At 49.5% G+C, this 24,814-nt stretch overlaps 10 protein-coding genes and 1 non-coding gene across 11 annotated transcripts; 7 read left to right on the forward strand and 4 right to left on the reverse strand.

The window, feature by feature from the left end:
- Positions 1–1,234: 1,234 nt before the first annotated feature.
- Positions 1,235–3,311, forward strand: BDV27DRAFT_141476 (uncharacterized protein; the record flags this gene model as incomplete). Its single annotated transcript, XM_032069820.1, has 2 exons — positions 1,235–2,408; positions 2,467–3,311. The coding sequence occupies 2 exons, from the start codon at positions 1,235–1,237 to the stop codon at positions 3,309–3,311; spliced, it is 2,019 nt and encodes a 672-aa protein (XP_031932187.1).
- A 372-nt stretch (positions 3,312–3,683) lies between these two features.
- Positions 3,684–6,377, reverse strand: catA (catalase catA). The gene is made up of 3 exons (XM_032076019.1): positions 5,903–6,377; positions 5,529–5,841; positions 3,684–5,473 (listed from the first exon to the last, which is right to left on the reverse strand). Exons 1-3 carry the CDS (start codon positions 6,137–6,139, stop codon positions 3,780–3,782), a joined length of 2,244 nt encoding a protein of 747 aa, XP_031932188.1. The 5' UTR covers positions 6,140–6,377; the 3' UTR covers positions 3,684–3,779.
- Positions 6,378–7,772: 1,395 nt separating this feature from the next.
- BDV27DRAFT_20976 (uncharacterized protein) lies at positions 7,773–8,626 on the forward strand. The gene is made up of 4 exons (XM_032076021.1): positions 7,773–8,013; positions 8,077–8,231; positions 8,315–8,453; positions 8,508–8,626. Exons 1-4 carry the CDS (start codon positions 7,964–7,966, stop codon positions 8,587–8,589), a joined length of 426 nt encoding a protein of 141 aa, XP_031932189.1. The 5' UTR covers positions 7,773–7,963; the 3' UTR covers positions 8,590–8,626.
- A 615-nt stretch (positions 8,627–9,241) lies between these two features.
- Positions 9,242–12,117, forward strand: BDV27DRAFT_20979 (tetratricopeptide repeat protein). Its single transcript, XM_032076022.1, has 4 exons — positions 9,242–9,251; positions 9,309–9,640; positions 9,689–11,197; positions 11,252–12,117. The coding sequence occupies exons 2-4, from the start codon at positions 9,412–9,414 to the stop codon at positions 11,935–11,937; spliced, it is 2,424 nt and encodes an 807-aa protein (XP_031932190.1). The 5' UTR covers positions 9,242–9,251; positions 9,309–9,411; the 3' UTR covers positions 11,938–12,117.
- Positions 12,118–12,179: 62 nt separating this feature from the next.
- Positions 12,180–14,503, reverse strand: BDV27DRAFT_121382 (MFS transporter). Its single transcript, XM_032065350.1, has 2 exons — positions 12,856–14,503; positions 12,180–12,792 (listed from the first exon to the last, which is right to left on the reverse strand). The coding sequence occupies exons 1-2, from the start codon at positions 14,275–14,277 to the stop codon at positions 12,505–12,507; spliced, it is 1,710 nt and encodes a 569-aa protein (XP_031932191.1). The 5' UTR covers positions 14,278–14,503; the 3' UTR covers positions 12,180–12,504.
- Positions 14,504–15,239: 736 nt separating this feature from the next.
- Positions 15,240–15,311, forward strand: BDV27DRAFT_t31. Its single transcript has one exon. It is a non-coding gene; the product is annotated as a tRNA-Arg (tRNA).
- Positions 15,312–15,438: 127 nt separating this feature from the next.
- Positions 15,439–17,812, reverse strand: BDV27DRAFT_20996 (signal recognition particle receptor subunit alpha). Its single transcript, XM_032076023.1, has 3 exons — positions 17,518–17,812; positions 17,176–17,461; positions 15,439–17,125 (listed from the first exon to the last, which is right to left on the reverse strand). Exons 1-3 carry the CDS (start codon positions 17,734–17,736, stop codon positions 15,690–15,692), a joined length of 1,941 nt encoding a protein of 646 aa, XP_031932192.1. The 5' UTR covers positions 17,737–17,812; the 3' UTR covers positions 15,439–15,689.
- A 4-nt stretch (positions 17,813–17,816) lies between these two features.
- On the forward strand, positions 17,817–19,411 carry BDV27DRAFT_121384 (protein transporter YIF1). Its single transcript, XM_032065351.1, has 3 exons — positions 17,817–18,349; positions 18,410–18,973; positions 19,032–19,411. The coding sequence occupies exons 1-3, from the start codon at positions 18,059–18,061 to the stop codon at positions 19,230–19,232; spliced, it is 1,056 nt and encodes a 351-aa protein (XP_031932193.1). The 5' UTR covers positions 17,817–18,058; the 3' UTR covers positions 19,233–19,411.
- Positions 19,412–19,643: 232 nt separating this feature from the next.
- BDV27DRAFT_121386 (Ecdysteroid kinase-domain-containing protein) lies at positions 19,644–20,984 on the reverse strand. Its single transcript, XM_032065352.1, has one exon. The coding sequence runs from the start codon at positions 20,966–20,968 to the stop codon at positions 19,748–19,750; it is 1,221 nt and encodes a 406-aa protein (XP_031932194.1). The 5' UTR covers positions 20,969–20,984; the 3' UTR covers positions 19,644–19,747.
- Positions 20,985–21,975: 991 nt separating this feature from the next.
- On the forward strand, positions 21,976–23,242 carry BDV27DRAFT_121388 (60S ribosomal protein eL14). The gene is made up of 4 exons (XM_032065353.1): positions 21,976–22,083; positions 22,162–22,299; positions 22,401–22,664; positions 22,793–23,242. The coding sequence occupies exons 2-4, from the start codon at positions 22,174–22,176 to the stop codon at positions 22,850–22,852; spliced, it is 450 nt and encodes a 149-aa protein (XP_031932195.1). The 5' UTR covers positions 21,976–22,083; positions 22,162–22,173; the 3' UTR covers positions 22,853–23,242.
- A 269-nt stretch (positions 23,243–23,511) lies between these two features.
- Positions 23,512–24,806, forward strand: BDV27DRAFT_121392 (nascent polypeptide-associated complex subunit alpha). Its single transcript, XM_032065354.1, has 3 exons — positions 23,512–23,959; positions 24,070–24,128; positions 24,188–24,806. The coding sequence occupies exons 1-3, from the start codon at positions 23,729–23,731 to the stop codon at positions 24,510–24,512; spliced, it is 615 nt and encodes a 204-aa protein (XP_031932196.1). The 5' UTR covers positions 23,512–23,728; the 3' UTR covers positions 24,513–24,806.
- Positions 24,807–24,814: the final 8 nt, after the last annotated feature.

Raw genomic sequence — 24,814 nt, forward strand, 5'->3', positions numbered from 1 at the left:
CAAGTGCCAAACGAAGACCAATGTACTGGGTGGGAAAAGACCCGGGACTCTGGTTTGTCTGATCCTACCATCGCCACGGGAGCATCAGACACGCCAAGTCGTTTTAAGGAGGAAAAAAAACACGACTTACACCTACACAGCCTCTATCCAGCTATTCATAGAACTTCACAAGATGGGTATACTAAGCTCGCAAGGTGGACTTTCCTCGTCTGCCCCAGTGTCGTACAAGCCACCGATGGTAGCAAAACGCGACGCTCTCGCAAGTGATTATGCGAATAATGTATGTTGGTTTGATGCAGAAGACGACCTCGAGAGCGAAGATGGATCCATTTCACCCGTGTCGGATTCACGGCAGGATCGGAAGTCAGGAAATCACTGGGCTCGCTTTTTTCCCGAACTATCATCGCATTTTTCACTTGTGTCCCCGATAAGCACCATGACGCCAGCGACGTCCTTATCCTTGTCATCCGTCGAAACACAGCATTCCAGTGATCCCAGGCCCCACGCTGACGATGTAGGACAGAAAGCTGGTTCCTGTTCATCGTCATCGCCGGAGGGTTCCTCGTGCTACAGTCGGAGATCTTCGGCAACAAGTCTGGACTCTGGATCTCCGGGGACTACCAAAAAGCGCGCTGATACATTTTCGGTAGTCTCCCCCGCTGATGCAGGGGTCTTTGAAGATCTGGCGTCAATACGGCGGTCGCCTTCTCGCCCCTTAGTAAAAAAGCTCTCTGCAGCCGAGCTGAGGAATAAGCCTCTTCCACTTGAGCCTGCCATTCGTCTGACCCCGCTCTCCGTCCGTCATAAAGATCCACCTAAAATCCGTACATCTACATCTGCTGGCCCTCAGACTGGGAGGTCACGGGTCTCAGTAGCGGCACAGGACTTGGAGAACACACTCTCAGGCTTTAGAGCGGATTCACCTACGATCCCTTTACATTTACTCAACGAGCCACTGCAGATTAGCAGAGGCAAGATGGAGATGATTCCTTCGCGCCCAGCACCACAGCCTCCAACCGATTTGCGACAAAAGCGGAGAATCGAGGCACGTGAAGATGAAAAGATGAGAAAGAACAAGGGGGCTTTCAATTTCCACTTGTCAGGTTTTAGCAGAAAATACAGCCATCTACATGCCCGGTCGTGGAGCAGCCCCAATATGAGATCGGAGGCGGGGTCTTCAGCTGTGCGTGTCCAGGAGGACACCGACTGCAAAGAACGGAAGAGCAAAGATGACATGGCGGGGCTGCCTAGCTTCCCAAATCCGAATCAGATCTTGGAGCCTCTATCCCAGTCCATTGAAAGGGAGCTGCGCATGCAGCTTCCGCGGCTGCAAGTAAAGGAGACTAAAACCGCCTGCTCACCAATCCAGGAAGTAGACCCCAGTACAGAAAAGGAAGCCATTCAACGCCCCGAGGAGGTGGAGGCCTCACGACGCGAACAATCACCGGATCAGGTTATCTTCAAGGAGAAATTTTTTGTGTCTTCCAGCAAGATAACCGTTTCCGTCTCTAATAATGTGTCTCGCCAAATGGATATAGCGGAGCTCCCAGAGATGGTCTATGAGCTCGACGGTGGCGCCCCGGAATCCCAAAGGAAGCCTACGATCTCAGATTATCTGCCTACCTTACACATGCCTGGGAACCTCCCTGATACGGTTGTCCTTGCCTTTTTACGCCAAGTTTGCTCGCTTGACGATCTTTTTCGTCTTGCAGTCGTTTCTAGACAGTTCTATCGTGTTTTTAAAAATCATGAATTAGAACTTATCAAAGGCGCTGTCTTCACAATGTCCCCTCCTGCATGGGAGCTGCGCGAAATGAGCCCACCATGGAGTACCGAATGGCAGATTCTAGTGGATCCCGACACTCCAGTCCCAGAATACACCCCTTCTCTATACCTTCAACGCTATGCTCAAGACATATATACGCTTGCTCAGCTCAAATTGCTCATTTTAACTCGATGCGAGACGTTTCTGCGTCAGGAGACGATTCGCGGTCTTGCAGGCAAGGACGATGCCTGCGCTAAGGAGATTGATGATGCCCTTTGGAGAATCTGGACGTTTTGCCGCATTTTTGGTAGCGGGAAGAGTCGAGAGGGTGATGTTGTTGGTCAGGTGGACTGGCTGAATGGGGGTGCTATGGCTGTGAGCGATCGCAAACATGGGGCTACGGCGTCGGTTACCGAGCCATTTGGCATGTATGATATTCTGTTCGAACCTCCGACAGGGTTTGGGCATGGTAACAAAGGCGGATTATCAAACGATCAACTGTACTATATGATTGAGATGTGGACCTGCTTGGGCGTGCTGCTTCAGCCAATTCATGGCAGATGCAAAGAAGCACGTGAAGCAGGCATATTCGCCGGTCATCAAGTAACGGAACACGACAATGCTAGGGCGGCGGCTATGTTAGGTTAGTACCCCTTTGCCCTCTGTCGTTCTCTTCCCAGTCAGACTAATACATCGAATAGAGGAATGGACATACTATGTCCTCACACTTGGTCCTTCAGCAGTTCTGAACATGGCCTCGATCGGCCCCGGAGGCTGCGCCGCAACCTTGAGAAGAGCCCAGTCTATCGGCTTGACCAAGTGGGAGTATTCCGAGTCTGGAGTTAGCCGCTCGTCCTTTCTCAAAGAAGCGGTTTCGAAAGCATATAAGTCACGGTGTGACAGTCCGTGTCAGTGGTCTCCACGAACATCGGAAGACGGTTCATCTTCTTCTAGCGATACCAGCTCCCCGTCGAGTGCCAATTCAAGAGCAGCCCGGCTTCGATTAGAGAATGAACGTCGGAGACAGGCAGCCTACGCTGACCAGTTACGAAACCAACGGAGACGGCCACCGAACGCAGGCCCCCACTCGTTTTCAGACGAACGCCCCATCTCGAAATACTCATTTATTATGAGCCGCCTTGAAGGTGTCCCATACGAGCAACGTCCGCCAATGCCTGCACCGCCAACGATGACATCTTACGTTGCTTATGGTGGTCCGCCGACCAGCCAATATCTAGTCAAGTCCCGACCGCCGCCGCTTGCCACGCACCCACAACCGCAGGTCCGCGACCCTGTAGATCAGGCTATCGACATGATGGTCCGCGAGCTGGGTTTCCAAGAAGAAGACGCCAAATGGGCGCTGAAAGTCACAGATAGCGGAGAAGGGATCAACGCGAATGCTGCAGTATCTCTACTTATCAGGGAGCACCAGAATTACCAACGCAACAGCAATGTCATTTCTATGCGAGCATATCGCAGCAACAGTCTCTTATCTTCGGTTATCGCTAGCCCAGAATCCATGAATTCTGTCTGGAGATGGGCCTGAAAGTCATATACGAAACACGACGAAGCATATCGCTTGTACACTCATTTCGATTTTATCTTTCCTTCGGATCATATGACTTACAACGAACTATATAACGCCGTTTCGAAAGCAGAGGCGCCGTGCGCCCTTTTTGATTATGAAACATTTGCTCTCACACATCGCTTCAGCCCGAGCCTTGACGCTGTACCAGATTATGATACCCACTATGTACGATCCTTTCTTAAGTTACCTTCTCCTACATACCAAAGATGTTGTATATTAGATACCTCAGGATAAGTTTGATAAACTACCTTTCCACGCCATTTCACTTTGACAACTAGAATAGAGTGTTTTCATGACTCATATTAATTAGAATACATTCTGACCATCCACAATTAAGACATAATTCATTACAGGATGACATGGAACTAAAACGCCACTTTTACCCTTAACACAACCCCCCATGCCCTCACCCAAAGACGAAAGCAATTAGAATGCAACTGTCGAAGCGAGACCATCCAGTTCACGCTTGTAGTTCCGGTGCTGGCTGATCTGGTAGAAGAAAGTGCCGATGAAATCCTTTGCATCCTTGACAATTTGGATACCTTCCTTGATGCTCTCGGGCTTCTGGATCTTACCAGCCGTGACAATACCATACCACTCAACAGGCTGGGGATTATCAGACGTAGCGACCTTCACATGAAGCGTGGAGCCCAGAGCCTCCTTGATGAAAGCTGCCGCTTCACCGGTGGCGCCCAGAGCCTTGAGATGGCCGAATGTCTCAATGATCCAGTACCGGATCTGGCCATTGGTCTTGAGGCTTTCGACGTGCGGACCGCCAGGGATGAAGGTAGCGTCGAACATTGTCGAGCGCTGGCCGTCGTACTGGTGGTCAGCGATCACGCCCTTGGATGATGACTTGTCCTCCCCATCGGCGTAAATAGGCGACCGCTTGGTGCCAATGACGAATGGCAAGGCTCCAGCCGCCGTGATCGCACCCTTGAGACCATTGAAAGCGACGGGGTCGTACCCGTCGCCGATAATGATGGCGATCCTACGACTAGCGATCGTCGGCTGCTTGCCCGGGAACTCGGTCTGCGAGAGGTGCTTGCTACGCTTTCCATGGTTCGGGCGGAGCGCCTTATCTGGGATCGGGGCGCCGACGAGCTCGGCAACTTGCTGGGCAAGAGTGAGATCGATCTCAGCGAGACGGTGGCCGGCAAGACGCTCGTAGACGACGGGGTCATCGCAGTGGTCCAGTTCGAAGCCAAAGGCCTTCTTAACGTGGACCTTCTCGTGCTCAGAGAGGGAGTTGTAGAAGAGTTGAGCCTGGTTGTGGTGCTCGCGGAACTTGGGGCTCAAGCCGCGCTTCTTGATACCATTCAGTTTAGCAGGGTAGGACGCGAAGCCACCCTGCTCTACTGGTGCTGGTGGTCCGGCCTCGAACCGGTTCGGCCAGTAGTTGACGGTGCCCTGGGCGATGCGGTGGCGTTTCGCGCCGTCTCGGTTGTGGTTCAGGACGGGGCAGACGGGGCGGTTGATGGGGATTTCTTCCCAGTTGATGCCCAGTCGACTGATCTGGGTGTCGAAGTAGGAGAAGTTACGACCCTGGAGGAGCGGGTCGTCACTGAAGTCAATGCCGGGAACGATGTGGCTGGTGCAGAATGCGACTTGTTCGGTTTGAGGGAAGAACTCATCGACGTTCCGGTTCAGTTCCAGTTCACCGATCACGCGCAGAGGCACGAGTTCCTCAGGCCAGATCTTCGTCGCGTCGAAGATATCAAACTCGAAGTCATCCTGTTTTTCCTCAGGGATGACCTGGATAGCAAAGTCCCATTTCGGGTATGCGCCGTTATCAATGGCCTCCATGAGATCCTTTCGATGGAAATCGGGGTCCTGGCCTGCCAGTTTCAGGGCTTCATCCCACACCAATGAGTGTACGCCCAAGTGGGGGATGAAGTGGAATTTAACGAAATGACGCTTTCCTTCCTTGTTGATGAGACTGAATGTGTTGACTCCGAAACCCTGCATCATACGGTATGACCGAGGAATGGCCCGGTCAGACATGGCCCACATGAACATGTGGGTGGCTTCCGGGTGAAGATAGACAAAGTCCCAGAAGTTGTTATGAGCAGTTTGAGCCTGAGGCACTTCGTTATGCGGCTCGGGCTTGACGGCATGGACTACATTTGTTAGCTCTTCAGCCTTACACTCCCTTAGCTGGGAAGAGATACGTACCGAAATCGGGGAACTTGATCGCATCTTGGATAAAGAAAACGGGAATGTTGTTTCCAACCAGATCCCAGTTTCCTTCGTCGGTGTAGAATTTCACGGCAAACCCACGAACGTCACGGACCGTGTCGGCACTTCCTTTACTGCCCTGGACCGTGGAGAAACGAAGGAAAACCGGAGTGTTCCGAGAGGTATCCGTCAAGATACCAGCGTATGATACATCTTCAGCACTCTTGTGGAGCTTGAAGTTTCCGAAAGCAGCGGTGCCACGCGCATGGACGACTCTCTCGGGAATGCGCTCATGATCGAAACGATGGATCTGGGGTTGCGGTTAGTCAAATCTATACTTCTGGTTGATACCGATCTGGGGGGAATCTTACCTTCTCTCGTGCAATCTGGTCCTCAAGCATCATAGGTCCGGTGTGGTTATCATTGACCTCCTTCAGCCAGTGGTCCGTATCGCTGATGCGCACGCCATGATCAGTGGTCAGTGGCTCCTTACTGGACTGTACATTGTGGGTGTCGGGTGCTAGGTCCACTAGCTTCTTATCCTTTGAAGCAGCGCCTTGCACTGCTTCTTGGACCTTGTGGAGGCCCCCAGCCACGATATTGGCCATGATTGAGTAGGGACGATAGATATGGTCAAAGGATAGATTAAAGTCGGAGGATACAGGCTATGTTCAAGAAACAGTCATTCCTTGCATGAAAGAAGAAAGATGTACCTTTACTACTAGTATATAATGTGCAATCTACTTTTTCTTCAGATTTTTATACTCATTGTTTGACAGTAATGAAAAACTTCTGAATGGATGTTGTGATGGGTCCCGCACGTCAAAATGACGTCGCAGGGCTGAGGAACGTCACGTTGACATCGAACTGTTCTTCTCATTTATATTTCGCCGAGAGGAAATACAAAACATGATGAGTAATGGGGATTTCGAGCCATTGGCATTCGTCAAGATCTATTCTGGATTACTTCTGTCATTTAGAATACTGTTGTTTGCTTCCTTGTTTATTTTACTCGGTATGAATTTCGTCATCGGGAGAGGTGAGTCTGTCTTTATCGGCCTTACATATCGGGAGTCCGTCTCCACCAAAGCTCGGTTTCTTTCCTAGAGAACTACTAACTCCCTGCCCTTACTCGAATCGTCGTAAGTATTGTAGACGAAGGAGGACTGGGCTTGGACCTCTGGGGAATTATCCGGAATTTACCGCCAGTAATTGACAATTTGACGCCCTTGATTGACGGGTTACTACTGACTAGAATTTTAATAGGATAATAGGGCTAAAGGCTAATTGGATTGAAGTTGCCCTAATTGAAGTAGAGGAGAATGGCGTTCTTTCTTGAGCTTTTCAATTGGAATGTTCAATCTCATTTATTCCAGTTGTATTTCATTCCATGCAATTCACGTGGTCTGACTAGTAAATTTACATGATCTCCTCAAGGATGCTTCCTTCCAGACCAAACAATCTCCGAGTTCGCCTGCTGGCCAGCGTCGTGCTCAGCCCTCTGCAAAGACTACAATAGCCATGACCCGAGCAATGGGACCAGAAAATTCTCCGATGTAACTATTGCTAAACTATGTCAATTATTGAACCCCATCAACGGGAAGGGTGCCCATTTGTGACCTGTCACCTTGGTTGGTGGGTATGCGTGGCGATCATCGGCGAGAAAAGTCAAAGAACCCATACCCTGCCAGATTATGACAGGTGAGACGCCAATTCCATTGTTCCGATTGCAATGTGAAAAGGTTATCATGAATTTCACTGGGGAAAGGAGCAGAACACAAAATGAAGACAGACAGTTCACACCCCACGGAGATCCTGCGGTGAGCAGAAGAACACTATGGACGCTTCTCTGACCAAGTTCGACGCAAGGGGGCCCATTGTTTATTGCGCAGGGGAGCGAAACGAGGATAGAAGAAAAATATGAAGGTAAACTGTTACTGGTCGATCTCCCTGCAGGACGTTCTTGTCGCGTCCGTTGGGTTCGCGGCCGACGTTCGCCATCGCATTAGGGCGAATCAACTGACCCTTTCATCTTCGCACAGAATGCATCAGTCAATCATTTCATCTAGACTCGGGACCTGTTCCTTGTCATTTAACATTGACCCCCCAAAACCCGCTTGTTCGGCTGGGATGCGAGGGATGAAAGAACCCGAAACTTTGCCATTTCCCACCTTGAAACAGGGGAAATGATGCGGCATAACCGTTGACCATGGGCTGCCCCCATGGAGAAGTCGAAAACCCGCCAAATCGACCCGCATATGCGCGCTGGTAGATCCTACAGTTCATTGAAAATGACGCCTCACCCGGTCTCTGGAGCTTGACGACCCTCACGACTGTGAACCTCGAGTGCTTGCATTTTGCACAGGCCTGCTTGTTGACTTTTTTTCCTTTTCGCTTTCTCTTCCCTGCCTTCCTCCCTTTCTCCCCTCTATATGATGATGACCATGCAGTACGATCGTTATCAGTCACCTACCGTAGATCGGTGAGCTTTCCCCACCCTGAATACAGGCCAATTGCCTACTGACGGTCCATAACGATTGAATAGGGTTGTTGATGATAAATTGCCATGCGACACGAGGCGAGAATTGGAGAAGCACATTGTCTTGAGTGATGCATCACAAACGACGAGGCTAGGATCAAAAACGCGTATCCTACGAGCTTCCGATGTTCTGCTATCCTTAGCGGGCAGATCGACGAGCGGTATGCTGCTTCCCGGTTACCTACATATTGATGCATGAGGGATACTTTATGGGGAGCTAATCAAGCATGAATGGGAGTAATAGATACGCAGGAACCATCGGTTGCCGTTGAAAACTTCCAGGAAGTGCTTCGCTTGTATCCACCGTTCCGAGATGACGACGGTGCTATTCTTGGGGCGGTCGATATCCGATGCCCGGACTGTGATGCGGTCTTTTCCTCCCAGTGGGTTTACATCGCCTGTGGGCGATAGATGACTTTTGGTTGACCGGCTGATAGGAAGGAATTGAAGCAGCATTACCTGACCAAGTACTGTCCTGGGACGGCGGTTGCTGTATATGTGATGACACGAGATCGGTAGGTCATTCAATCGCTTTCCGCACCTCTGCTAATTGCTTGGTTCTAGTTTAATCACAAAAGGCTATCGTATGGAAAAGCGATTTATTCCACTAGATTCGCGACCAATTCGATTCTACTGCGGTAGTTGCGAGAGACATTTTGCCGTCGACGACGGTAAACCTCTAGATAGACACCAACGTAGGACATACTGCCCTTGTATTCAGAATGTGTGATTAACAAGGTTTACAGATGCCCCATCGTACGTCCAATGCAGACATTGTGGAGAAAAGTGCAACATCTCGTCCGTGCTCACTTGGCTATAAGCATTTATGCACAAAAATGTTCTGACATAACGGTCCATAGATATGAACCTCTGTTGAACGATCCCCGGGACGACATAAGCTTCCGAGATATTCAGAGGGACATTGCAAGTCCCATCAACAGCCGAAGTCCTAGCATTGCTCAAATGAACTCCCGAGGCGTCAAGTCCCCGGCAGCGGCAAACCCTCATGAACCGTCGATCGCAAAGAAGGCCAAAAAGATACGAGACTCATGGTCGCTCAGAAGTATGCTCCTCTCTACAAACAGCCGGCGGTCATCACTGACCTCAGGGAGAGTTTTCACAGAGTGACGAAGATGAGCTAGTGGCAATCAGCTTTGCAGGTTTGTATGACTTAGAAAGAGGTATGTCTGTACTCGGTGCCTGAACTTTGTGCTTTGTGTTGCTGAGGTGCCATATAGTGCACGCTCCAAACGGCCTCTATCAGCCCTTTGAAGGCGGCATGACAGAGAAACATCCCGGTCAGTCAGTGACGAGTGTCACTTCGAGCGGTATGACCTTGAAATGAGCTGTACTCATCGGGAAGTAGGCCGGCTAACTGATCGCTGGCTAGCAATCAATGAAGTACCAGCAGACGGATCGAAGAGCTCTGGTCTAGCTCTCTGTGAGAATGAACATCATGGGCATGATACGCACGGCTCTGATGGTGAACTGCTGGATGACAGCCAAAACGAAGCGACACCTCGCAGACAGTCCTTCCTGGAGAAAATCCTTGGCCGGAAAGTCTCCAAGGGTACGTAACAGACCCCCTCATAAGAATTTAAGCACTCATGCAAGTCAGGTATATCACGCGCGCGTTCAACATCGGGCCGACGCAAGAAATTGATCAAAAAAGCAAACAGTATACGATTCTCTTTTGTCAACAAATACTCAAGGAGCGAAAGTAGGGCAGCTACGCTTGAGAGCGTACGGACTTCGGTAGAGATGGAAAGGGCAGCAGAATTCAGACAGCAGGCAAATCAAACACCCCTTCAGGATGCCGAATACGTTGCCTTACTGCGGGAAACTCAAAACATATACATTCATGTACAGTATGTATCCGGGGGCATTGTAGTCCACGATGCATCTGGACGTCAAAGAATACTTCAAATGGACGAGGCGGCACGACTATTTTCGCAGTTGAGGGATGAGCTTGCAGCCGCTACTGTCTGGTCACAAGCTCTAACGATCCGACTGCGAGCAGAGGCATCTTTGAGGCAAGCAAATTGTCGAGCAGCTGTAGTGGAATATCATGACGCCCTGAAAATGCTGGAAACTGCTCCATCGCTCGATGTTGACAAACTGTCACGAGCTACCATTCTGCATTCAATGGGACAGGCATATCGCAACCTGGACATGCCTGTCCAGTCGGAAGCCTGTTGCCTGGAGGCCTTAGGACTATATAAGCGGGCTCTTGGGCGTGATAACCCTAAGAACTTTTCTGTTCTGCATGACCTTGGGGCTCTATACGAGAGAGACGGATACGCCACAGAAGCAGCGGCATTATATGAACGCTCATTCGCAGGTCGATTGAAGATGCTCGGGCACAATGCGCCTGAGACCCTGAGTAGCATGCAGGATCTTGCTTCTCTGAAGGTTTTACTAGGTGACCTGGAAGCTGCCTTGCTCTTGTTGGAGAAGGTGGTTCCAGCACTCGAAACCGTCTTCGGTCTCCAGCATGCGGCGACATTGAACGCGATGAATCATTTATCTATCTTATATCAGAAACTTCGTTTGAGCAAGGAGTCCCGCGCAATAAGCAACAAGGCCATTCCGCACTGCAGAACATTCTTCGGCATCAACAGCCCTATTACCAGAGACGCAGTTGTCCGGTATTTCCAAGATTCTAACAATTTTGATTTTCCCACTGAGATCAAAGACATTCTCGACCACTACCAGCGATCCCGAGATCCAGACTCCCTGAAAGTCATTCACCATCTAGGGAGATCATACATGGATAATGGCCTCAACCATGACGCAGCAGAGCTTTTCGAAGCACTAGTCGAGGACTTCTTGACCATCAAAGGCCCGGAAGCCTCGGAGACCTTTGATGCGCTTAGTGCGTTATGTGTCTCTCGGGAGCATCTCGACTCCATCGACAAGGCGATTCTTGCATACAAGCAGCTCATCCATATGGCCAATAGAACACCAGCGGATCACCCCTCACGGAAAAGAATTGGATACGCGGATAGGCGAATCGCAGACCTCAACCGCCGACGGGACATTCTCGCCGAAGAACGAAAAGCATGGTCACTACATGAACCAGCTCAATGTGAGAACTGCGGAACTACCACGAAAGTTCTCTGTAACAGTGAGTCCCTCCTCCACCCCCGAGCATTATCCACCACTAACGCCCCCCTAACAGCCTGCAATATCTTCCGCTTCTGTAATGAAATCTGCCAAAAGCAAGCCCTCCAAACCCATTTCCCCTATTGCATCCCATCCGTCTCCCTCCGGGAATCCAAGTCCCTCGCCGTAAAGGCCAAATGTCCCACCTCTGCACGCGACCAAGCCATCTCCAAAATCCGCCGTGTCGACAAAACCAAATCCGTCAACGTAACAGCCAGCTACACCTTCTACCTCGACCCCCGGAACTTCACAACCTTCCGAATGAAGCTCAACTCCGACACAAACACGGTAATCCTCTTCTCTCTCGATTGCGATATCCAATACGCCACCATCGATAATCCTCTCCTAGCCTCCAACCAAGGAGACTCCAGCAGTAGATCCACCTCTCCGTCGTCAACCTCCTCCACAGCCGACCTCAAGGGTGTCCGATGGCTCTCCCCAGAAAGACAAGAAGCAATTGTCTACGTACCCTCCGAAATGTCCCAGCCCCAAGCCCGCTATGTGCTCGTCACCCCGGGGAGAGAAATGCTCAAATCCATCATCGAGAGGCGAGTCAGTGTGCGCGGTGGGGGCGGCGACAAAGAACGGTTCCGAGCGCTAGAGTTACCCGATGATGAACTGATTGAGTTCGCGCAGGGATTGCTTCTTACCGGGTTTTTGGGAGAGGTGTTTATGCACGTTGTCGAGTGGGTATGGAAATAAGGGCCAGAGGGGGATGTTTGTTGACCCTTTTCAAGCGGTTAACGTGAGGAATGATATATATGTCTCTGTATAGGGGGGTTTTGATTTGTACGTCATGGAAATGTCTCTCCTATATTCGCTTGAAATAACGATCACCTACTGCTGTCTTGTCTAGCATTTTGTCTTTTGAGTTTGTAATAGCCAATAGTTACTCTCTGGATACCATTTGTAGGATCGAATGTACCGCTTTATCTGGTAGTCTTGATGTAAAATAAAACATAGATATCGAAGTCAGTGCTGTCTATTCTAACTCTATTAACCGATTCGTATCGGTTGCTTCTGGTGAGATTACAGACCAAACATCCATGATTCCAAAGCCTGGTTCCCAGGAAGAAAAATCACTTGTACTTTCCAAATCCAAACGCTTACCGCTTGTCAGAAAAAGAGAAAGATGATAAAGAAAAGAAAGCTAAAAGATACAAAGATCACGTATCAAACATATACAGACAGGACCCGCATACAAAGCAGTGCTAAGCTCGTTAATCGTAACTGGAGTATTTAGATGGCGACAAAACGAAGATCCGACCCCTATGAGTCTGGTTCCTCGTCGTCAGATTTGTAGTGATCGCTCTCACTCTCCCAGTCATCAGCTTCAAGGGACCGGCCTTGAATGCCGAAACTCAGGAGAAATCCGACAAATGAAATGCCAGCAAAAACGCCGAAGGCTAAGGCTTCTCCTTTGGGCTTGATCCGCGATGAAAGGCTGAAGAGGCCGCCTGACACGAACGGGCCGACTGCTCGACCGGCTGCAGATAGGGTCTGGGCGAGGCCGTTCAGGGCTCCCAAGACTGCGTGGTCAGGCGCGGAGTTGGTGATCTATGGTTGAATCTGTTATTATTTGGTTGTTGGATGGCAGGGGTATGTAAGGGGTAGACTTACCAGTAGCAATGCGCTGGTTAATCCACCAACAGTGGCGATTGTCTTTACCAGCAACACGAAGCATAGCTCAACGGCTAGGAGTGCGGTTTTACCAGACAGCCCTCCGGAATCATTACCCTTGTAGCCAATAAAGGGCATTAGGATGAAGGAGACCACAAAGCCAAAGAGACCAGCGCGGTAGGACCACCGATTTCCCATCTTATCTCTCAACTTTCCAAAAATACAGATCTGGAAGATGATCGTTACGAAACCAGAAAATCCTTGCGCAAGACCAATCTCTGAAGGTGTGAGCCCTCGTCCAGTGGGTGGGGCAGCCTGCGAGAAGATCGGGAAGAGGGCATTGTAGGCAACGTTGCCCAGGGAGAAAACAAGATACGTTAAGAGGAGCAGGAGAGTGTCCCGGTTCAACAGTTCGCTTGAAGTCAAACTGGCGTGTTGATGACCACGATAACTGGAGGCCTCTGAAGCCGAGTCAAGGTCGCTGTCATGATCCGCTGTCTCTGCAGAATCCTGGCGAAAAGGGCGATACGGGATAGGGTGTGGTGGTTGCACATATCTCGCCCGTTTTGCAAGACTGGTAAACTGCCACAGCCAGGAGAAGAAATCGCGGACCCTCTGCTGGAACCTGGGTAGACTTTCGGGGTCTTCAAGACTCTCTTCCAAGAAAAATATGGACAAGACAAAATCCAGCACCAGAACCGCTGCAGCCATTAAATTGGGTGCGAGGTATGGGTACGGATTGGGCTTGCTGCTATTCCATGGGTTATGATGGAAGACAAGCAAGCCGCCCACTAGAGGACCTGTTATTCCACCAATTCCATAGAGAACAGGGAGGTAGGCAAAAGCCTTTGACTGGTTACTCCGATCAGTGATTTCACCCAGGCAAGTGGATACCAAGCCCTGATTGCCGTTGACGGCACCCATCAAGGCTTGCACGACGATTGCCTGAGCCAGTGTCCTACAGAAGCCAAACGCAACAAAGCATGCTGCCGTCAATATGGTACCCAGCAAAATGACCGGCCTCCGTCCGATTCTGTCTGACAACCAGCCCCAAAAGTAATTCGTCGCGAACTGCGCGACAGCGAACGCGGTAGCAAGTGTTCCGACATATACACCAACCATATTCGGCTCCACTTCAGGAAATTGCGAAGCCATTTCAGGTAAGTATGGACTGATCGAATTGAAGGCTGTCTGTTCGCAGAGGGAGATCATTGCCAAGACGGCCATCTGCTTCTTTGGCAATGGGGAGTGTCCTTCTGACTCGTTATGGTTGGATTCATCGTGGGGATGGTCTGCTCCCGAGGATCTCGATTCACCAGAATTTGGTCGACCACGCGATTTTGGCGGCGGTGTCTCGAAGGTCTGATAGTGTAGTGTGGAGGAACGGCGCCGATTGAGGGCGTCCCGCTCAGACGTCCTCATCTTGACAATGGGCAGTTATGCACACAGAGTAATGGGCCCCCAAACGTACTCAGCACATATATTTTAGCGGCACGGTCAAGGACTTGTCTTACTAGCCCGTCAATAACGGCCCTAGTGGGTGCACTGAGAATGAGTTCCAAGCTTTCGCGATGTGGCGTTGGCGCCGCGGCGAAGAAAACGAAGAGGAAGATGTCCCTGACCCTCAACCACTACCGGGAAAAAAAAAAAAAAAAAAAACAACGCTATGATAATGCCTGTGCGCAGAATCCAAGCTCTGTAAAGCAAATAGTGAGGAAAGGGTCAGGAAAGAGATCCAGCACGATCAAGATAGAGGCAACGAACAAGGAACGGCCGAAAAGAATGTCCGATATAGAGGATGATGTAAGCCAATAATGGGGATTGTGCTGAGTCATCCTTTCATCCCGCATGGAGTCAAAGCCCTGAAATTAACATTGCAAAGCATTTGACTGGTGTTAATGGCCTGCAGATGCCCGTCATTGGCCCGGCTCAGATCGCATTTGTCCCTGGGAGAAAGATCAGGCCTCAGTCAAGTACAGTGCCTTTCCTTACCACGTACCCAGTACAATGGAATTAAGAGCCAAGCCAAGCCAGACTCTTGTCTACCCACGCGACCTGCACGTGCCATACAGTATATCATTTTCCGCACATGACATCATACTATAATGGATTCTATCTTCCAGTATGGAGTATATGTAGTCAGTATAATAATGAGATACATGAAGACAAAGCTGAGGATGACAATACAACAAGGTAAACATAAACAATGTGGTTTTTCATTTTATATGCTGTCCAAAACTGGGGCTGTCGCCAAAGATCTTTATCCACATTTATTTTCGCGTTTGCTCCACTGTGTGGAGTATCCTTCACAATGAAGCCTACGCGGTGAGCAAAGATATACGCAATTCCTTATTTAACAAGACTGCGGTCCAATTGTTCAATAAGGCCTGCTGGCCCAATGGCAAGGCGCTTGACTACGAATCAAGAGATTGCAGGTTCGATCCCTGCGTAGGTCAATTTCTTTTTTTAATTTTTAATTTACTATTATTCCCTTGGCCCTCTCTTTCTTTTCTTTGCTCCTTCCTCCTTCTTCTATTTTAGATTTTTAATCCTTCATTCTTTTCTTTTTATTTTTTTTTTCTCCTTATTTCATTTGTATAACTCCTTTTGTCCTCCAGTAGTAACAATAGTGTTATTGTTCTACGCTATCGGCGAATGGGGGTTTATAGTCAAGCCATGTCTCGGATTCATCATAAAGATCAATATGAACATTGATATAGGTGCAGCATTTTCAAGCGAGTAGCGAATGTGATCAAAACACATACGCTCAAAAGATTTTGTATTAAATCAGTTTGATTAAATAAACAAAGGAAAAATTAAGACCATCGCACACATCACTTCATCAACAGGCTAACAGCCCAAGGAACACTGAGTCCTCGCAAATCTCCATAATGCTGCCCAACTCCCAAGAATACAATGGGAATGCCAGTTGCATGGACCATGCTCACCAGTGTACCAACCATGTCCCCAACAGTGTCACACTTGCTGATAATGAAACCATCCAGGTTTCTGCCAGTACCAAATGCCTGGTTGAAGTTCCGCGCCTGCATCACACTATCAGTGCCAACCAGAGCTTCTCCAACCATGAAGATCTTGTCCGGTTTGGCGAATTTGCCGAACTTCTCCAAAGAAGACATCAGGCGCTGGTCGTTATGACGCCGGCCAGCAGTGTCGATCAAAACAACATCAAATTTGTTGGCGGCTCCGTACTCAACAGCATCCTTGGCAACATTTGCTGCATCCTTGCCATATCCCTTCTCATACAGCTCAACTTGCCCGACGTTTTCGCGGACACTGAGTTCTTTCAAGTTCCGGGCGTGGACACGAAGTTGCTCGACCGCGCCAGAGCGGAAAGTATCGCATGCGGCAATCAAGACGCGATAGTTGTTTTGCAACAGGAAGTAGCAAATCTTGCCCAAATTGGTCGATTTTCCAACGCCGTTAACTCCGACTATGGAGATGACATAAGGACGGGGGGATTGCTGTTTACTTGTGGGAGATGTGACTGTGTCGATCTCGCGAAGCAGATCGAGTGAGGATGTAGGGGTGAGTATCTTCCGCAAAGACGACTCCATGGCCAGGCGCAATGCAGCATCCACACTTTGGAAGTTTCCTGTTTTCTTTCCGACAAGTTCCCGCTGCACACCGTCACATAGGCGGACTGCTGCTTCACGCGCCACGTTCTTCTTCAGAAGATGGTCCTCCATAGCCTTCAGGGGCTTCTCCAAATCGGATTCGGTCAAGACTTTCCCTCCCACGATGTTGCGGAAAAGGCCACCGATAGCATTGAATCCTGAGCCAACGAGTCCTGTGGACGTGTTCTTCGCTTTCTCGCTGTCCGCATTCTCTAAGATAGAATGAACCTCATCACCCAAGTCTTTCAGAACAAACTGTCCTTTCCCAGTTCTGTGGCCCCAGGAATCCTGTGCAACAGCTTCCACGGCTGGAGCAGCTGCTTCGTCGCCATCAGCAGGTGCGGAATAGTCCAGAACCGTACCATCATCTTCATCAGCATATCCATCAGCATCCCATTTGCGCATCTTCTTTCCTCCTTTCGGTGTCTTTCCCTTGCGGATGCTCTCATCCCCCGATGAAACGTTTGCGCTCGCGTTCGCCGCTTTGCGCGCACGGCGAGAAACTCGGCCACCAGGTCCTCCTCTAGCGGTCAAAATCTGGCTCGCGACAGGCGTGGTTGATCGAGAAGTATCTGGGGTCTGGGGCGGCGTACCCTCATCAGAGGTCGCCACGCCCGGCGCAGCGTGACGCTGCGCTATATAGGTGTCAGTATATCCTCTTAACGCATGGACTAAAAGCACATACCTTGAAGAAGGCCCGGCACAGATGGGGGTGGAGGGCCACCATGTTCCGATGAGACAAGCGGGTCTTTCTTCTGTTCCGCACTGGTCACGACACCCTCTGAATTAATGGGCGCCGAATTGTCTTCAAGCTCCCTAACTTGTTGTTCGAAATATCTGTCAAAGGGATATTCGACCACCCTTGCACGCGTACTCCGTAGTTGATCTTTGTAGATGTCGATGAACAAGGTCGAGATATTGTCCAGAAGTTTGTCGATCCAACCGAGATGCAGAAGTGATTGATACACGGCCTGTGGCGAACTCGAGATTAGCGGCGATAGCAGCATGCTGTAAGAGCAGTACATACCACAAAGATCAGATTAAACTCCTTGACTCTCTTCCACTTCAAGGTATACTTTTCCTTTTTGTACACTGGGTAGACCGCGTTCGCCGCTTGGATCTGGACCTTTTCTTCGATAAAGACATCATTGATAAGGCTGTTGACAACGTGGGCGCCAACGGGGGCGTATGACTTGGACCATAAAACTACCCCGGAGGTAGTGAGAATCTCGAACGCTTCCAACATTATTTCCGAATATGCTTTGCTAAATTAATTGCGTCGTGGTATATATGTACGTAGTACGGATGAGCTGTAGGAGAAGAACAAGAAGATCCGCAGTGTGGGGAAATTATCCTGCGGGCGGAAAAGCCATTTAATTCAATTACTGAGCTCGAACTTCACCACCTCCCCAAGAGTTCAGCCACGTATAAACACCCACTCCGACCAACTATTTCACTCCCCTCCGACTCTGCACAATTTTGCAACATAAACATTCCTTGATTAAAGCTGGACCCTCATTTTGTTTGATTCTCCCTCCCCGTTCTCTCTATCTAGGGAAAACAAAAACATGTACCGCCAGTCCTTCGCTCCGCCGCCAGCACAGTCACCTCCGCTTCATCATCCGGTTCCTCAGCATGTTTCCACCGTCCCTATGATGCGCTCTCCTCCCCCTCCAACATCTCAACAGTCTCAGACGTCTGGCTATGGTAGCAACCCATATCAGCCCGCTCCGGCGCAAGGCGGCAGTGGGACATACGCCCCTGGATTTGGAGGTTTCATCAACGATCCCACTGCGCAAATGGGATTTCAGGTCGGGAAGACCGCTATGATGGCCGGCCAAGAATATATGGAACAGAATGTAGGCGATTGAAAACGCAAGGGCAGGGCGATTGTTCTTTCAACTAACTATCCGTGTTAGCTCAACCGCTACGTTTCCATTCCCGCCCTGAAGCACTATTTCAATGTGTCCAACTCTTATGTATTGAATAAACTCGCTCTGGTACTCTTTCCTTGGAGGCACAAACCTTGGTCTCGTCAGCAAAGCCGCGTCACGGCGGCATCCACTGGCCCCAATGGTCAGATCTCCCATCAGCAATACTCGACCATGTTCCTGCCCCCTCGCGATGACCTGAACTCGCCCGATATGTATATTCCGGTGATGGCTCTCGTCACATATATCCTCCTATCGGCAATGCTGGCAGGGTTTAGAGGCAACTTCCACCCCGAACTGCTTGGTTCGATCACGACCACAGCTATTGCGGTCATCGTATTCGAGATACTTTGTCTAAAGCTGGCCACGTATATTCTTAGCATCAACAATGAGTCGCAGCTACTGGATCTCGTAGCTTACTCAGGCTATAAATTTGTGGGAATCATCATTACCTTGGTGACGTCGGAGATTCTGACTCCGGGAAGAGGCACTGGTGGTTGGGTCGGCTGGGTTGTGTTCATTTACACGTTCCTGGCTAATGCGTTCTTCTTGGTAAGTCCTTCTGACCAGGACCTTCATTCCAAGCCAAAACGACTAATGTATTATCTAGCTTCGTTCTTTGAAATACGTCCTCCTTCCAGACTCGGCGAGTGATGCACGCACGGGATCGATGCACACCGTCGCCCGGTCGCAACGCAACCGTCGCACCCAATTTTTGTTCATCTATTCTTATGTTATTCAGTTTATCTTCATGTGGGTGCTGAGCCGAGAGGGCCCAACTGCTTCGAACGTAGCTGGGTCAGCGTCGTAATTGAGCTATTGGACCCCACTGGATTTGCGAATTACGAGAGACGCCCTCACGAAGAAACAGATATGACATACATCGGTGAGAAAATCGACTCCTGTGGGTGACTTTCGTTACGCATGCTATGTAAAGATGTTAGATAATTCCAGCTGTGTTATTTCATGTTTCAGCATAGGAGCGAATTTGGGCGGATACTCTCTTAATGTTCTGATAGATTCTAGACCATATTTTGCCTACGTAATATGTTCTTGCTTGTCTGAGAGCTATTGATTTGATGAGTACGAGTTACGTCGCCATGCTTTGACAGTCGTGGCCTCTGGAGATAATATCCACATGCTATATTCTAGAGGATGTTTTACTGGTCTAGAACTCTCGATTTTCATGTCCCTTCCCCTCACCCCACCCTCCTCCAAAAAGAAAAAAGCCATATTCGGTCACTGAGCTGAGTTAGGGTTATATATGCTCCAACGGCTGGCGACGTGAAGTTGGGATAGGCCGCAGCATTATTCCTGAACAAAAAGCTATCCACTTTCATTTCGTAGCCACTCTCGCCAAGCTTGATCCTTCAATATCGACCGAACTCTTGCCTCAAGCCATTTTGTATTGCCCCAGAAACCCCATGATGCTTGGAAGCGACACCAATCGACAAGCGCAGTCTCCCAGTGGCGGATCAGTAAGTTCATGGGATAATCGAATTCCTTCATTCCTGATGAGCGACGGGCCAGTAGGGTTTCCCGGTAACGCTCTAGCAAGGCCCTTTCACCGTCGTCCATGAGGAGCTCCTCAGGGATGTCGTAGTCGTTGGTGAGCATATCCAACGGTACAGAGCACGTAAACAACTTGGCAAGATCGCAAACCCCTAAGCCCAATCCAACGTATTGAAAGTCAAAAAAGGCTACCTCATCGCCTGAGCTGGTAGTGAAAAGATTCTCTGATTTTACATCACCGTGAATATAACTTTCATAGGGCCGGCCGCATGGGGTGAGAAAATTAGCCACCTGATCAGCAATCGACAAAGCTGAGCCTTGCGGGGGCTCACAAAACGCAGAAGACCACTCAGAGTCAGTATCTTCTACTAACGAGGCAAGCTCCTTCTGCCGAGTTGCGAGGTAGGTGTAGCCCCCATTTAACCAGAGTTTATCACCACCTGCAGATGGATCAGCTCTTCTTCTTTGCATCTCCTTCAATGGCGGCAAGAGATATCGATCGAGGTCATCTGGAAGCAGTTTCCAAGTATTGGCATGGAACTTTGCCAGCCACTCAATGGCGGCATAGACCTGCTGTTGATTGAGAAGTGCTCTCTTTTCTCCTGCAACAGGAAACTTTAGACGGAGATCCTCCATGATAGTGGCAGTCAAGCCCTGGAGTTCCTGGCTGTTGCCTTGTTGCAAGTGTCCCGTGGAAGCTAAGCAACTTGCAACGGCAACATCCTGGTCCAAAGATGGTGTGATTTCTTGGTAGAAATATTGCTCAACTTCATAGCTGAGCATTTTACGTAGGTGGCCTTCATCGCCCTCGCTTTTTGGGGGCGAGATGAGTTTGAGGATGAGGTGAACGTTACCATTCGCATCCTCCTTCAGGTTGGAGGTTCGAGTGGTCTGGTTTGCCGAAGCTCTCGCCGTGATTGCGCATATATGGCCATAGCCTGCCCAGAGGGTCTGAAGGACCCTACAAGAAACTAGTTCGAGACCGATGGACGAGAGTAATGCCTCGGCAACAAGCTTGGCTTTGGCAGGAGACATGGTATGGGGACTGGGGTGGCATTTGACTATTGTACGGCTTAGATTGAAGCTTTTGAGAATGGACATGCAGTGACGATCACGTTATTGTTTACCGCCTTGAAGATTTACGCATACTCATACAGATACAAAGGTTACCAGGCAATGGTGCAATTCTCAGAAATTCATATATCATTTTCATGCTAACTATGTATGCTATCAAAGTCCAGGGTATGTAAGACCTATAACGTCGAACGTTAGACAAAGATTCCGAAGATAAAACGGGATCAAATTGTGAGATTGAAAATGTTCCATCAGAGATCTTGGTGATGAGGGTAATATCATTGCCAGAAGCATCAATTACTATCTAGGCAGTGCAAAGTTGTCTTCCTCGGAACATGGGCATTTGAAAAAAAAAAAAATTCCGAACGTACCTATTCCAAACTGTGATAGCTTGTTGGAGAAGTAATGATCGATATGAAAACCTGCTCAAAGTCTTTTGATATGTTAGCCACGATTCCATATATAAGATGGAGTGATAACAATCAAGTGAAGTTATAAACACGTATCAGAATATGTAAGAAATTAAATATCATACTTCAGTGCTGTATCGAAACTCCGGCGAGAGCTTCACAGACACCGGGTCAATCGCAAATTACCGCATCATACAAGTGTGAAGAGGGAAGAAAGAAGGAAAAAACCATGCTATACATACCAGTGTGATTATGCTGAAGACTGTTGACAGTTAGTACGAGACCAGCTGATCGTGAATCATTGCCCAAAACAGCATTATGTTTTGATGGAGAGAGAGAAATGAAAAGCTGAAGCTTTTACTTTGCAGGAACAAAAGAAAAAAAAATCCACCAGAGAAAATGAAGCTTAAATGCAACGGGATCGGAAGCGGAAGAATAGGAGGCTCCGAAGGCGGCGCTAAGACAACGAAGCAGCCCTAGTCCGCACCACAGGTCCCATCGACGGGCTCCGACTGGCTGTTAAGCGAGAAACTGTGGGCAACGCCGCAAGACCGAAATTCGCGACTCCAGCAGCCAGAGCGAACTTGTGCGTTTCGGACGACCCTTCGACAACCCCGACCACTTCGACAACAAATTCCTCCACCGACCTCCCGGAGTCTGTCGACCGTGAGTGATTGATGCGCCCGTCTATCGTCCCAGTAGAATCTGTTATACTGAGACCGTCATTTTTGGCAATTTTTTTAGGAAGCCTTCGCCATGGCCGATATCGATATCAAGATCGCTCAATGGAAGCTCGTTGAGATTGGCCGTGTGGTGCTGATCCGCCGCGGCCCCTACACCGGCAAGCTGGCCACCATCGTGGAGATTGTCGACCACAGACGTGTATGTTTTTGATCCGAGCGAGATATGGACAGCCGCGATTAGGATGGGCAAAGAATACTTGGGGATGGACATGATATTGACCAAGTGTCGCAACGAAATAGGTTCTGGTTGACGGTCCTTCCACCGAGGAGAACAAGATCGTCCCCCGTCACGTTCTTCCTCTCGCCCACGCCACCCTCACCCACTTCGTCATTCCCCAGCTTCCCCGTGCTGCCGGTACCGGCCCCGTCAAGAAGCTCTGGCAGAAGAGCGAGATCGACAGCAAGTGGGCTCAGTCCAGCTTCGCCCAGAAGACCGAGCGTGCTGAGCGCCGGAAGAACCTCAACGACTTCGAGCGTTTCAAGGTCCTGCGCCTCCGGAAGCAGGTACGTGGATGGTCCCCATTGATGGTTTTTGGAACGATGAAACTAGGGCTAGGAACATATATTGGACCTTGCGCTGGGATTGGTCGATGAGAATAGGATGGAAGACTGACATTATGGACTTTTAACAGGCTCGCTTCGAGGTCCAGAAGGCTCACGCCAAGCTCAGGGCGGCTGCTCCTAAGTCGTAGATGGTTTACTTCATGAGGCTCGGTGCATAGTGTGAAGGGAGTGCCTTTGGGACGGTTTTACATTGCTGAGGGTTTATTTGGTTTCAGCAAAAAAGACGCTGTACGCATTATCATTGGCAGCATAAAATGATTCGAGAACCTTGATATCCTGACCAAAGAGGTTACGCTCGTACGTCACAGAAGACGGCACACCTTTCTACTAGTATTAAGGAGGCTCCGGGTTTACTTATCTTGACATCAGCGGGCCATGCCTTTTTAATGGAAATTGGGGAATGATCCACAAAAACCATGAAGGGAAATCAAGAAAAAACAAAAAACAAACGTAATTTTCATGACCAAGCGCTTATATTTAATTTCGTTGTATTTTTGCGATTCTAGAATTGAAATAGAGCAATTCCGATAAATTTTGTCGGAATATGGTCATGTAAAAGTTGGGGATATACATTCATTCGTTCATTGATTCATACATACAGACAGAACATTAGAGTCATAGATACATAGTTCGTACTTGAGTCGCTTGTGTGTCCCGGCGTCTGGGGGGGGGTGGGAAACTCGTGAGGGACCCAATCAGCTCGCTAACGATTTTCGGCAGCCATGACATTCACACAGCTTTGCGCCTTTCCACCTTCAACCAGACCAAAAAAACCCCCTCATCCACCACAGTAATCTTTTCTGTGTCTAGGTACGTTATTATTGTATCTCTGGCCGTCAAGATGATTTTTACGCTCGGAACTGGTGAATTCCTGCAGTTTTCGTGGGCGGGACCCTCCGGTTTCGTGGGCCACAATTCGAGCCTCCAAGCGACCGAAACAGTCCTAGAGTGCGAATTGCTGACCCTCGATTTTATAGCCCTTTTAGGCTCCCCCAATTCACAAAATGGCCGACCCCCGTGTTGAAGAGATCGTTGAGGAGGAGACTCCCAAGCAGACCGTTGAGGATGCTGGCAGCGACTCCGAGTCTGAGGCTGGCGAGGAGGCCAACATTCCCGCCGGTGCCGCCGTCACCATCCACTCTCGTAACGAGAAGAAGGCTCGCAAGGCCATTGGCAAGCTCGGCCTGAAGCACGTTCCCGGCATCACTCGTGTCACTCTCCGCAGACCCAAGAACGTATGAATTCGACCTACCCCGCCTTCGTCCAATGCTCAACAGTCCCTGTGCTCTAGTTGGCGATGAGCAGCATAGATGCATGAATGCAGAGGCTAATATGTCTCTTACAGATCCTCTTCGTCATCAACCAGCCCGATGTCTACCGTTCCCCCTCCAGCAACACCTGGATGTATGTCTTCCTCTGAAATATGAACATGGGATGTATTCGTTGGCTTACACGTTGAACAGCATCTTCGGTGAGGCTAAGATCGAGGACTTGAACTCCCAGGCCCAGGCTTCCGCTGCTCAGCAGCTCGCCGCTGCCGAGGCTGCCGCCGGTGAGCACGCTGGTCACGATCACGAGCACGAACCCCTCGGTAGCAAGGTCCCCGAGGCCGAGACCAAGAAGGAGGAGGAAGAGGATGATGGTGAACCCGTTGACGAGAGCGGCCTTGAGGCCAAGGACATCGAGCTCGTCATGGCTCAGGCCAGCGTGTCGCGCAAGAAGGCTGTCAAGGCTCTTCGTGAGAACGACAATGATATCGTGAACTCCATCATGGCGCTCAGCATATAAGCGCTGCCCATTTAATTTCGCGCTATCAGTGGCTGATGTCTCTTAGCCCTGCTGGCAGGATGGCTTTGGGTGAGAGGTCAGGTTGATATCCCCTGGGATGCATGCTCTGTCAGGCCCTAGTGTAAATCAAGAGTTCAAAACAAAAAAAGCAGAATTGAACGACCCAATGCTTCCTCAAATTGTCAGTAAATCTCTAGATGTATCTTTTTCCCAATATTGCAAAATTTCTAGGAGTAGGACTTGGATCCATTGTATCCATATATATATACAAAGGTCAATAAATAGGGCCTTGAGGCTTATAC

This window comes from Aspergillus caelatus (genome assembly GCF_009193585.1).
Source record: "Aspergillus caelatus strain CBS 763.97 unplaced genomic scaffold BDV27scaffold_15, whole genome shotgun sequence".
Classification (NCBI taxonomy): Eukaryota; Fungi; Ascomycota; class Eurotiomycetes; order Eurotiales; family Aspergillaceae; genus Aspergillus; species Aspergillus caelatus.